At 39.3% G+C, this 13,057-nt stretch overlaps 1 protein-coding gene across 1 annotated transcript in view; it reads left to right on the top strand.

Moving 5' to 3' along the window:
- Positions 1-13,057, top strand: part of LOC144605954 (dynein axonemal heavy chain 11-like) — a 261,975-nt gene that overhangs the window by 216,490 nt on the left and 32,428 nt on the right. The window contains exons 70-74 of the mRNA XM_078421667.1: positions 561-683; positions 3,413-3,606; positions 9,058-9,206; positions 10,153-10,280; positions 11,618-11,845. Of these exons, the coding sequence (XP_078277793.1) occupies positions 561-683; positions 3,413-3,606; positions 9,058-9,206; positions 10,153-10,280; positions 11,618-11,845 (822 nt within the window). The remainder of the gene's footprint in view (positions 1-560; positions 684-3,412; positions 3,607-9,057; positions 9,207-10,152; positions 10,281-11,617; positions 11,846-13,057) is intronic.

Raw genomic sequence — 13,057 nt, 5'->3', positions numbered from 1 at the left:
ACCACGACAATGCTGAGTCAGGTTGATACAAGTTACTTTTTTTGTGAAACTGGCACCTGGCTAATAGATTACAACGTCTTCGGAAACATCGCAAAATTCCCACGCTTACCTGACCGTCAAACTGTCGCCTCTAATCTACCTGTCAAATGTCCTGACGGTAAATAAATTTGGTTAAACAAAACTATCTTCTGGTATCTTCAAATGCCTTTTCTTAATTTAATATTACGTGCTTCTAAATGCATCTGCGACAACATAGCATACCTGGGGACAGCATGCGACAGCGCCCGCAATAAGCAACGATACCTGGTGTCAAGCCAGCTGTCGCCGGGAAATTTCTATCTGGAACTTTTTTCCGTGACGCGCCGAGATCCGCTACGATTCATTGAAGACTCCTCACGATCATGCCGGTGAACTTTCGGCGACAGCCTAGTCGCCAGCAGTCGCCTTAAAATCGCCTAAGTGGGACAGGCCCTTTAAGAAGCTTAAAAGACAATCATGCAGGTATAACATAAGAATAAAGCAATGCCAAAGGTAATATTTATTTTTCTTTAAATTGCCAGATTCTATTGATGAACAATGAATTAGATCTGGAGGAACTGGACTTTTTCCTGAGATTCACAATTGAGCAAACATTCAAGAGTCCTGTAGATTTTCTCTCCACTCAGTCTTGGAGTGCCATCAAGGTAGTATTGAACTCTTTTCTACCCGTATCTAAGGACCTTATCAAAGAACTATAAACAATAAAAATGCTAGTTGTTTTTATGGCCTATGCATTTGAACTAGTTTCAACATGTGATCAATGTGTAAGAAGGAACTGCAGATGCTGGTCTGAAGAATGGTCTTGTCCTGAAACGTCACCCATTCCTTCTCTCCAAAGATGCTGCCTGTCCTGCTGAGTTACTCCAGATTTTTGTGTCAATCAACATGTGATCAGACAGTTTGACATTAATATTACTTTATCATGGTCTTGGCTCAAAACATTCAAGTATTTTACAGATCTTCCTTCATAATTTCTGACACTGACATAAAGGAACCCACCAATGCTCAGATCTGAGAAGGTAATATCGGTAGAGATTCTCACATTTAAGAAAAATCTTGATGAATTGCCAATTAATAGAAGGATTTGGCTCTGCTGAAAAATGATTGGTATAGATGAATACTCCTAGCTACTCTTCTTCCCATGCAATTGTAGGAAATGCCACCCCTGCCTCTCTATCCTCTTTCTTTCCACTGCCCAGTAATTGAAATAATTACACTAATCTCCATACAAGTAATAATTAACTTGGAACTCTTCAGTTTAATATACTACATTCAATACTCAAGAAGGAGTCCTCTCTATAGCTGTGGAATCCAAATGCACATTGGGTGACCACTTTGCAGAACATATACACCGATCAGCCAAAACGTTATGACCAAGTGAATAACATTGATTATCTTGGTACAATGGCACCTGTCAAGGGATGAGATATATTAGGCAGCAAGTGAACAGTCAGTTCTTGAAGTTGATGTGTTGGATGCAGGAGAAATGGGCAGGAGTAAAGACCTGAGTGACTTTGACAAGGGCCAAATTGTTATGGCCAGAATAGTGGTGAGTACCTACCAACAGTGGTCCGAGGAGGGACAAACCACAAACCGGCAACAGGGAGTTGGCCACTCAAGGCTCAACGATGCGCGAGGGCAACAAAGGCTATCCCATCTGGTCCGAACCGACAGAAGGTCTACTGTGGCACAAGTCACAGAAAATGTTAATGGTGGTCACGGGAGGAATGTGTCACAATATACAGTGCATCGCATCCTGCTGCATATGGGGCTGCACACAGAGGACCAACAGCATATTAGGCAGGTGGTCATAATGTTTTGGCTCATCAGGTCATAATGTTTTGGCTGATCGGTGAACATTCTGCCTGTAAGGGTGGCTCTAAGCATTCATTTGGCTGTTACTTTAATTATCACTCAGTTTCACTCTCAGTCTGGCCAGCATCCTACTGTATTCAAATGAAGTCAAATCCAACTTGAGAAACAATAGCTCATCTTCCAGATAGGAACATTATGCACTCAACATTGAGTTGAACAGTAGCTGGTAAAAATAATTGCGCCAATCATTTCATATTTCCAACATTTAGAGTGTTTTTATTGTAAGTTATATCATTTGGTGGCGCCAGCAATGGCTGCCTCGCCAACAGTCTGTCTATCCCTTCTTTCTTTGGTGTTTGTTTGTATGGGTTAAATGTATGTTTTTAGTGTTCTTTTATGTTTTATGTGGGGAGGGGGGGGGGGGGGAGTTGGGGGAATCTTTAATCTCTTACCTCCACGGACATGCGGTTTTTTTCCGTATCATATCTCCATTTGCATTGCGGCCTAACTTCGAGGAGTTGGCAGCCATTGCTGGAGACCGACTTCGAGAGCTCCACTGCGGGAACCTGCGTACTTAACATCACGGAGCTCGCGATCCCTGTTGGGGATCGACTTTAGGGCTCCAAACGCGGAAGCCTGTGGAATTTAGCATCGCGGAACTCACGGTCGCTGGTTAGAGACCGACTTCGGGAATTCCAAGCCACAGGAGCTTCGACCACCCCGTCACGGGAGCTTCGATCGCCCCGATGCGGGGGCTTCGACTGCTGGCTGCTGGAGCTTCGATTGCCCCAATTGTGGATGGTTCGACTGCCCCAACCGCGGGAGAATAAAAGAGGAAGGAGATTGGACTTTATTGCCTTCCATCACATTGAGGAACGTTGGGAGTCAGCTGTGGTGGATGTTTAGTTGTGTGTCTTGTTGCTTTTTTTTTAGTATTGCTGTATGGTAATTCGAATTTCACTGTACCTCAATTGGTACGTGTGACAATAAACTGACCTTGAAACCTATTAATGTTTCCTTTGGACTTTCAGCTTTCACCCAAACACAGACCTTCCTTTTGCTTCCTCTCCTTTCTTTTCACCATAGATCTTGCTCTTTCTCTGATTCTGCTTTTATTTCCCTGGAAGCAGCATGTCCTGAGCAATTACTCCTGCCATTTCTTTGTGTCTGTTAAGTGTCATCATTGTTTTGAAGGGAATACAGATTGATCTAAACTTTTGCCTTGCACGTGGATGTAGATCAATTCCTGGGTGCGGATAATTGAAAAGTATTGGATAAAGCACACTAGGTGCCTGTAGGAAGCTTGTCCGCATTTTCTTTCATGGAAAGTGTGCTGCTCCAGAAGAAATGTTTTTGGGTGAAGAATAATTATTCAGTGGTTAATACACAAGCATAATCCATTTTTCATCATTATATTGGTACTTAAAGACATTATCCAAATTCATACTACATATTTATGGTGAGGATGCCAGTTCACTTTCTGTGCACCTGTCTTTACGGTTTTTTGTCTGGTGTGATACCTCTATGAATTAAAATATGTACTTTTGAATGTTTTTAGACTATGTCCATGATGGACGAGTTCCGAGGGTTAGACAGAGACATTGAAGGCTCGGCCAAACGCTGGAAGAAGTTTGTTGAATCTGAATGCCCTGAGAAGGAGAAATTTCCACAGGAATGGAAAAAGAAGAGCTCCCTCCAAAAACTTATTATGCTCAGGGCTTTGCGGCCTGACAGGATGACTTATGCAGTGAGGTAATTGCATCAAATTATGCAGTGAAAGTTCAAGGGCAAAGGTGTTGAGCCTTTCACCATATTTACAAGCAAATTGTGAAAATTGTTTTGTATATAGTTATCGATGCCAAGATTAAAAGAAAATATCCAAGATATTTAATGCTGATATTTAACTTATTTCTCACTCTTTTTTGTCATACTTTTGAATAAGTTTTGATTGCATCTTGTTTGGATTTTAGCTATGAGTACTGGCTCCTCCAACTTAGAAACCTACTCTCTATAGTTTGGCTGCACATAGAGGTGGTGAGCCATTTAGTATGCAATTCCATTTGGAAGCCAGCTCCAATATGTCAGACTCCTTTTTAATTTGCTTGGGCATAAACCCCTCCAGAGATTTGGTGTTCTGAATATACAAAACAAATTACACTGAAATAAAGGTATATGCATGGGTTTCCTGGGCTGAAACGTCTTTGAAACCAAAGTAGGACAACTACAGCAATATGCGGATCCATTGAAAGTCAGCCAAGTTCAAGGATAAGTGCTCAAGTTCTCACAGCCACTTTTTCACTGTCACACGCCATGTGAATGATGAAGATGCCAGTTATTCCTCCTCTGCACCTGTCTTCACTGTTTCTTATTTGGCGTGAATTAAAATTATGTAAATGAAATTTGACGTTTTCAATCACCAGAAACCTTTATTCGTGCTTCCAGAATTTGGAGTTACTGTGGTTCAAAATTAGGTAACATCATCTGGATACACAGTGCTGGAGTAATTCAGCGGATCAAGCAACATCTCTGAAGAACATGGATAGGTGACATTTTGTGTCAGGACCCTCCATTGGACTGTCTTAGGTAACATTTGGCAACATCATGACTGACTTAAATTGAATTTTGAGTGAAGATTGAGATGTTCACTAGTAACACAAAGTCTTCAGCACAAATCCATGCATTGGGCCAGCAGAGATGGGAACTGTGGGAAATAGTGCAGATGAGGAAGTGAAGACACTGATGGCACTACCCCTGTCTTCTCAAACTCTTAGAAGACTAACTTAATGGAAGCAAGATGAAAATATACAAAAAAACAGCAGATGTTGGAAACCTGAAATAAAAACAGTAAATGCTGAAAACAAATAGCTTGCCAGGCAACATGTTTGGAAAGAAGAATGGTTCACATTTCATATCCAAAACTCGCTGTCAGAACTGTGAGAGAGAGAGAAAACAAAATAATTTTCAGTGGCAGAGAAGGTGGGATAGGAATGGGTAGAACAGGGAATATCTCTGATAGAGTGAGACTGTAGATCAACCAGATTTATCTCTGTCTATATAACCTTCACCACATATCTTAAGCATATGTAATCCAGTCCAGGATTTTGGTAGGACTGGAGTGACTGATATAGTTAGTTTGTTGCTTGTTCGGTTAGTTGTTAGTCTGTTAGCTGAAGTGAGGAACGCACAGGTGTGCTGCTCACTCGGCATGGGTTTAATAAATGTTTTATGGTTCACCGAATACTCCGTAATGGATTGATTACAAAAACAGAGACTAAATGAGTAAATGTGATCATGTTCTGTGCAAGTGTCTGGTTGAATTCTGACAGAGTGAGTGGTTACTTGCCATTCTTGAAGGAGACTGCCCACTACATCATATCTCTCTATGGTCTGTAAGTGAGGATATTGATCCTGAAGATATGGATATTTCCATTTCATTCTTACTATTTTATGTTTATCTGGCATTCAAAAGTGTAGTGTCAAAAGACCATTTTCATCTATGACACTCGGCAAAGTTGCCAAGTCATTTACCTTCAGGTTTCACTGAAGGAGCTAACTGTCTTGTCAGAGTTAATGGCAGGAGCAGCAGATTCTAGTTCCTAGGATGCAGATGATAGTTCTTTGGCTGAATGCTCACATCTGCTTAACAACAAAATCACATTTTACTTCAGACTAGAAATCCAAATGAAACACGTGAGTGACTTACAGCAATGTAACGTGCACTGGAATTAAATTGAAGATAATGAAATGGGAGTGTGAGTCTGAACGTGATCACATTAACGTGTATATTGAGTAAATCATGTTTGTGTACAGTTACTTGCTACAGAAGTTGGGGATTGTACTCAGTCAAACTTTTATTGGATGACCACCCATCCTGGTTATTCATGATATTTCAAGGAGTTGACATGTCAGTCTACTCGTAATATCCCTAAACACAAATGCCCATACAAGGTAGGATCTTGGCAAGATAAATAGTGGAAATCGCATTAACTCGATACCTTTTTTTTTTTTTTAAGATGGTTATCGTTCAGTATTGTTCTCAACGCACTTGGAAGTTTCCAAGTGACTAGTCTCAAACAAATGGTGCATGTGCCAGCAGGGAGAGGGTGATAGTGAGGCCTGGGTCATACAGCACAGAAACGGCCCCCATGCCCAACATGTCCATAAAATATTATCATTGTACCTATCTCTAAATCTTCCTTTGGCTGCTGTTTTTATGTATCCACCATTCTCCATGTGGAAATAGTTGCCCCTCGGGTCCTTTTTACATCTTTTTTCTTTCATCTTAAACCTGTGCTTTCTAGTGAAAGCTCTCTTTTCCTGGGTAAAAGACTTTGACCATCCACCTTTTCTACACCTTGCATTATTTTATATACCTCTATTATGTCACCCCCTCAACCTCCTGCACTCCCAGGGAAAAAAGTCCCAGCCTATCCAGTCTCTCATTATAACTCCAGCACTCCAGTCCTGGTAACATCCTCATAAATCTTTTATGCACCCTTTCCAGCTAAGTGGCATTGTTTGCATAGCTGGAAGACTATAACAATGCACAATACTCCAAGTGTGGTCTCACCATCAACTTGTACATTTGCAGCATGACGTCCCACTTCTTGTAGTCAATACCAATGAAAGCAAGCGTGCCAAATGCCTTCTTCAGAACCCTGTCTATTTTTGTCACCACTTTGAAGGAACCATGTATCTGTACCCCTAGGTTGCTTTGTTCTGCAACACTTCTTCAGGCCCTACCATTTACTGTGCAAATCCTGCCCTGGTTTAATTTACCAAAATGTATTGCATTACACTTGTCCAAGTTAAATTCCATGAGTGTATGCTTCGTATCTTTGTTTTCTTATTTCCTTTTGTTAGTATTCTAGAGCCTACTGACAGAATTTTTCTCCCATTGCTAAATTAGTAGCTGGTCAAAAAATACATTATTACTTTGACTGAAGTCATGTGTAGCTAGTGTAGTGGTGCTAAGATGGTTTAAAAATAGAAAATGCAGGAAAAACTCCGCAGGCCCAATAGAAAGGGAAACGGGTAATATTTTAGTTCAAAGACCCTTCATCTCAATTCATAAAGAGAGACAAACAGGTTAGTCCGGTAGGAGAGAGAGTACGAGAGGGCAATTGGTGAAATATAGAGAATTTCTTTATAGGGTTGTTAAATCTAGATGTTACGGGGCAGTTAAACTCTTTTGCCTGTGGAGCGAAGGAAGATTTTTAGTGAAATTACTATGTTCATAGAAGTAAGGTATTAGTGAGTTCTGCCATACTTTACGTTACATTAGCAGCCATCTTTAATTTGACTGAATAAAATGGGTACAAATTAGTTGTAAAAAAATAACCTCTTCTGCTCCAGTAAAGTTTATAATTATGGAAAGATTTGTTTTTTTTTTTATTCAATGAATGTATGTTTTAAATTTATTCATAAAATACCATTTAAGGCACTTGGTTTTATGAAGAATAGCACAAAATCCAAATGCCAATGTAGTTTTAGAAGAGCCATCTGTTGCTCCAAATTTACAATTGATATGATTGATCTGTAAAGTGTGTATTTGCACATGTATGTGCATGTACATTCAAACACTTGCACACATCCATGCCCAAATGTGACAAAGATCAGCATGTCTGCCTTGCATCAATGAAAAATTGTAGTAAAATAAAGTAATTAAGCAAGTAAAATCCTTGGACATACTAGACTTCAGATGCTGTAATCTGGAACAAAAATAAACAAACTGCTGGAAGAACACAGTAAGTCAGGCAAAGATATAGTCGCCATTTCGCATCCATTTCAGTCAAAATGGTCAATTCTTGAGTGGCCAAGTCAATCACCCAATCTGAACCCAATTATTCATGCCTTTTATATGCTGAAGAGAAAACTGAAGGGGACTAGCCCCCAAAACAAGCATAAGCTAAGATTGCTGTAATACAGGCCTGGCAGAGCATCACCAGAGAAGACACCCAGCAACTGGTGATGTCCATGAATCACAGACTTCATGCAGTCATTGCATGCAAAGGATATGCAACAAAATACTAAACATGACTACTTTCATTTACATGATAATGCTGTGTCCCAAACATTATGGTGCCCTGAAATGGGGGGACTATGTATAAACACTGCTGTAATTTCTACATGGTGAAACCAAAATGTATAAAAATGGCCTTTATTAAAATCTGACAATGTGCACTTTAACCACATGTGATTTTTTAATATTACAAATCGCAAATTGTGGAGTACAGAGGCAAATAAATAAATGACGGGTCTTTGTCCCAAAAATTATGGAGCGCACTGTATGTGGTGCATTTAAACTCATGATTATATTTTAATGTTTAACACTTTTAAACAACTGATTGTGTTATTATATACTAGCTTGAGGCCTAAGCAATGCAGTATTGTGCAACATTACTCATTCATTGATCTGTAGCTTATGTCATTTAAAAACCATAACATTTATTACAGCCCAATTTGTTTTAAGGTGTGTCATTCATGTGTGTCAGAATTTTCTGTTTTGTCCTAATAGCTGTGACTAGCGGTTTAAGGATGTTGTGTAATATTTAGAATCTGGATACTTAGGGTACCAACCACAGATTTCTTTATGGAGTCGCAAGAAAATAAGAAATAGCATTTCATACCAATTGCTTTAAGGGCTAGCAGTTAATGAAGGAATTTCCTAATTAAGGGATTTCTGCACCTCAAACGTTACTCAAGATTGTTGGCATCTAATTCACAACTGTTGTGGTAACACCTTGCAGACTGTTAGCACTGGCATCTGAGAGGCATTATTTTGGTTTAAACATTATATATCCCACACTATAATGGACAGCTAGAAATAGGGTCCTTATCTCTAGTCTCAAGTATCAACAAATGTTTGTCTACTTTCCCAGTTCACAATTGTGGAGCCACTCCAAGTGTACCCAGTCCTCTAGTCCTTTTTTCCTGTAAATCCTCATCAGTAGCTGTGCACCCAGGTCATTAAGATATTATTAAGTCTTCAGGTCAGCATATTCCAGATATAATGCATTTATTTAATCATAAAACATTCTTTAACTTGCTCTTTTACTTCCCCTTGTACTTCAATAGGAGAAATTCGATTGATATAGTATGTGAAAAATTTTGATTGCTTTACTTTTCAGGAGAAATTGAAATAGAAATTTGTAATGCAACTGGACTAAAATATCTTTCTCCTTGTCTATGACTTTGTTGCAGAAACTTTGTTGAAGAAAAGTTAGGAACCAAATATGTTGATGGTCTGCGAATTGATTTTGCAAAATCATTTGAGGAAAGTAGCCCGGCAACTCCTATGATTTTCATCTTGTCTCCTGGGGTTGACCCTCTTAAAGATGTCGAATCACTTGGTATGAATCACTTGACCATTGCATCTTTATTTTCACTCGTGGACTATAAATATTATTATCAAATCTAAAATTTTGCCAGGGCAATTTAGAGATGCATTTAATTTTAAATATACTAATTTTAATATATGTTTTCAAAAGAGTTAGATTTAGCTGTTAGGGCTAAAGGAATCAAGGGATATGGGGAAAAAGCAGGAACCGGGTACTGATTTTAGATGATCAACCATGATCATATTGAATGGTGGTGCTGGCTCGAAGGGCTGAATGGCCTACTCCTGCACCTATTTTTCTATGTTTCAATGTTTACAGTGACCATGGTTACAGAATGAAGCCTTATGAGTTGTGAACAGACTTTGGAAGGATAGCCAGGAAAACGGCTAAATTTTAGAACCAATTAAAATTTATGGGGAAAAAATGAAATAATATCATATTGCAGCATCTAGTTGTCATGGTTCCGAGACTCGAGTCTAGAGCATTCTATCACTTTTATTTTGCTAGACACAAAATGTTGGAGTAACTCAGCAGGTCAGGCAGCATCTCTGGAGAAAAGGAATAGGTGATGTTTTGGGTCAAAACCCTTCTCATACCTTTAGTGTCCCCCACCCTAACTCTTAGTTTGAAGAAGGGTCTCGACCTGAAACGTCACCAATTCCTTCTCTCCAGAGATACTGCCTGACCCACTGAGTTACTCCAGCATTTTGTACCTATCTTTGGTGTAAACCAGCATCTGCAGTTCCTTCCTACACACTTCTATTTTGCTGCCTAGTTAGTTTCTAAATGTAACACATTTGTCGAAATAGTCCACTGATAGATGCATGTGAATGAGGTTAAAATCTGGCACATTTTCATGGTTTATTTCAATAGTAGATGTAAAAATTAATAAGTTTCACATATAGTTATTATAGTCATGTCATAGAAAGCTATTGGTTGTGCATTACTTTCTTTGTAGGTAAAAAACTAGGGTTCACTATTGATGCTGGAAAATTTCACAATGTTTCCCTGGGCCAAGGCCAGGAGGTGGTGGCTGAATCTGCTTTGGAAAAAGCTTCCAAGGAAGGCCATTGGGTCATTTTACAGGTACATAAAATAAAAGAGACATTCATTGTTTACTATCAACGTCAGATGATAAAAGATCCATTTAACAAGGGCTTTCAACTAATATGTTGCATACTTATTTTAGTTGTCCATGATAATTGGTGCAAAACCTAGTTGTTTTCTCGGTATCTGTGGCTGGCTTGAAGGGAGATCAGATTTCCATTTCTATTCTGTTCCCATTCCCCTTTTCCTAGCTGTACATGTGTGATGTGTCCAAAATTGACAATATTGAATTATCCATGAGACAGTTATGAACAGTGGCTGCTCTGAATTTTCTTTCTATCAGGTCTCCATCTTACATTTAAACAACCAAGACTTGGTGAAATGTCTCTGATGGTAATCTAAAATACTTTGCTAATCTACATTTGGAGAATCAGACAAATTGAGGCATGACCCATTTCTTTCAATTTGGGTTCTGTCTGATTGTTAATCTCCAATATACTGGACCATTAATCAAGCACAATTCCTTATCCTCATATTTATGAGACACTTTAAAGAAGCATATTCAGCTACTTGTGACTATGTTGGCCATAAACAGATTTGAGTTGAATCCCACTATTTGTCCATTGCTTCAACAAAGCATCCAAATAGCTTTTACACATGGTCACCACCCTGCAGACATTGAATTCCAGATCCCCATAACTTCTTGTGTTCTTGTTTTCTCATCTTCTCTCTAATCCTAATAATGAATTTAATTATTTACATTCTAGTTATGAAGGGAAATTGATTCTTTGTTCACCCCATGCAAGATTGCTATTAGATCTCCTGTTCGGAAAGAAACAACCCAATTTAAATTATCTGTCTTCATAACTATAATCCACAAGCACTGGCAATATTCTTCTAAGTCTGCACCTACTCAAATGCAATCATATTCTTCCTGTGGTATGGTGGCCAAAAGTATATATATCACTTTGGCTTTGACCTAACCAATCTGTTTTACAGTTCTGGCATTGCCAACATACTCTTGTGTGGCCATGTCCTGGATTGGACACCTTATTGGACATGTAACGACCATACCATCTGTACGTCCTGCTACCTTAATGAATTTATAAACAAGCTTTCCTGGGTTATCATTGTTGGATCAGGATCAGAATGAAAGGATGCTTCTTAACATCATGGTGTCTCGTGCAAAGTTTTCTTCTATTAATTTTTTGAGATTAATTTGTGTATATAAGTATGATAATTTGATCTTTCTAACTTCCTAACTTTGAATACAATGAAGACATTTATTATTATCAATTCAAGGTAACTATTAGATTATTCAAAAAGTAATTTCCAGATTGTTTCATTAAAAATCTTGTCCATGCTTATGTTTTCAGAATGTTCATCTAGTAGTGAAATGGCTGGGGACACTAGAAAAGCTACTGGAGCAATTCAGTGAGGGCAGCCATCCTGACTATAGAGTCTTCATTAGTGCTGAGCCTGCACCCACCTCTGAGGAGCATGTAATTCCTCAGGGAATTCTGGAAATCTCAATCAAGATCACTAATGAGCCACCTACTGGCATGCTGGCAAACCTGCATACAGCTGTGTCTAACTTTGACCAGGTAGCAGCTACACAATGTATAGATTTCATCCTGTTAGTGCTTCATTCTTTTGTGCCATGGTCAAGCTTACATTTTTTCTCTCAAGTAATCTAGAAATATATAATAAACATATTTGCTTTCAAAGATTGAATACTATTTTTTCAAAATGTTGTTATTTTGAGAGGCTACGAAGGTTGTGGCACGGCGGCGCAGCGGTAGAGTTCTGCCTTACAGCGCTTGCAGCACCAGAGTCCCAGGTTCGATCCCGACTACATGTGCTGTCTGTACGGAGTTTGTACGTTCTCCTCGTGACCGCATGGGTTTTCTCCTAGATCTTTTGTTTCCTCCCACACTCCAAAGACGTACAGGTTTGTAGGTTCATTGGCTTGACGTATGTGTAAAAAAATTGTCCCTAGTGTGTGTATGATAGTGTTAATCGGTCAGCATGGACACGGTGGGCCGAAGGGCCAGTTTCCGCGCTATTACGAAGATTAATAGGAATATCTGGTTAAGTTGCATATCAGCACATAACCAATAAAGACTAGCACCATATCAATGTTAAGATACTGCCATGGAAAGATAATTTGCAATGCTATACTTCGAGCTAATAGAAATAAAGCTGCACACTTTTAAAATAAAGTAGAGAATTAATTAATTTTGTTTGTGTCTTAATATACAACAATAGACAATATGTGCAGGAGTAGGCCATTCGGCCCTTCGAGCCAGCACCACCATTCAATGTGATCATGACTGATCATTCTCAATCAGTACCCCGTTCCTGCCTTCTCCCCATATCCCCTGACTCTGCTATCCTTAAGAGCTCCATCTAGCTCTCTCTTGAAAGCATTCAGAGAACTGGCCTCCACTGCCTTCTGAGGCAGAGAATTCCACAGATTCACAACTCTCGGACTGCAAAAGTTTTTCCTCATCTCCGTTCTAAATGGCCTACCCCTTATTCTTAAACTGTGGCCCATCAGATAGCTATGCATGGAAATATCAAGGAAAGAGGAACTTGAGAAGGGAGACAGAAAGGGGAAATAGGAGGCAGAGAATTCCACAGATTTACAACTCTCTGACTGCAAAAGTTTTTCCTCATCTCCGTTCTAAACAGATATAGTTATGATCAGCAACCTGGCAACAGCCAAGTCTCCACATCCACTCGACAAGATCATCGCTTAAATCTTTCCCCGCTCACCTTAAACCTATGGTTTTTTATTCCCCTACTCTGGGTAA

Source organism: Rhinoraja longicauda, chromosome 2 (genome assembly GCF_053455715.1).
Source record: "Rhinoraja longicauda isolate Sanriku21f chromosome 2, sRhiLon1.1, whole genome shotgun sequence".
Classification (NCBI taxonomy): domain Eukaryota; kingdom Metazoa; phylum Chordata; class Chondrichthyes; order Rajiformes; family Arhynchobatidae; genus Rhinoraja; species Rhinoraja longicauda.
This window is presented reverse-complemented; position numbering and strand designations above follow the sequence as displayed.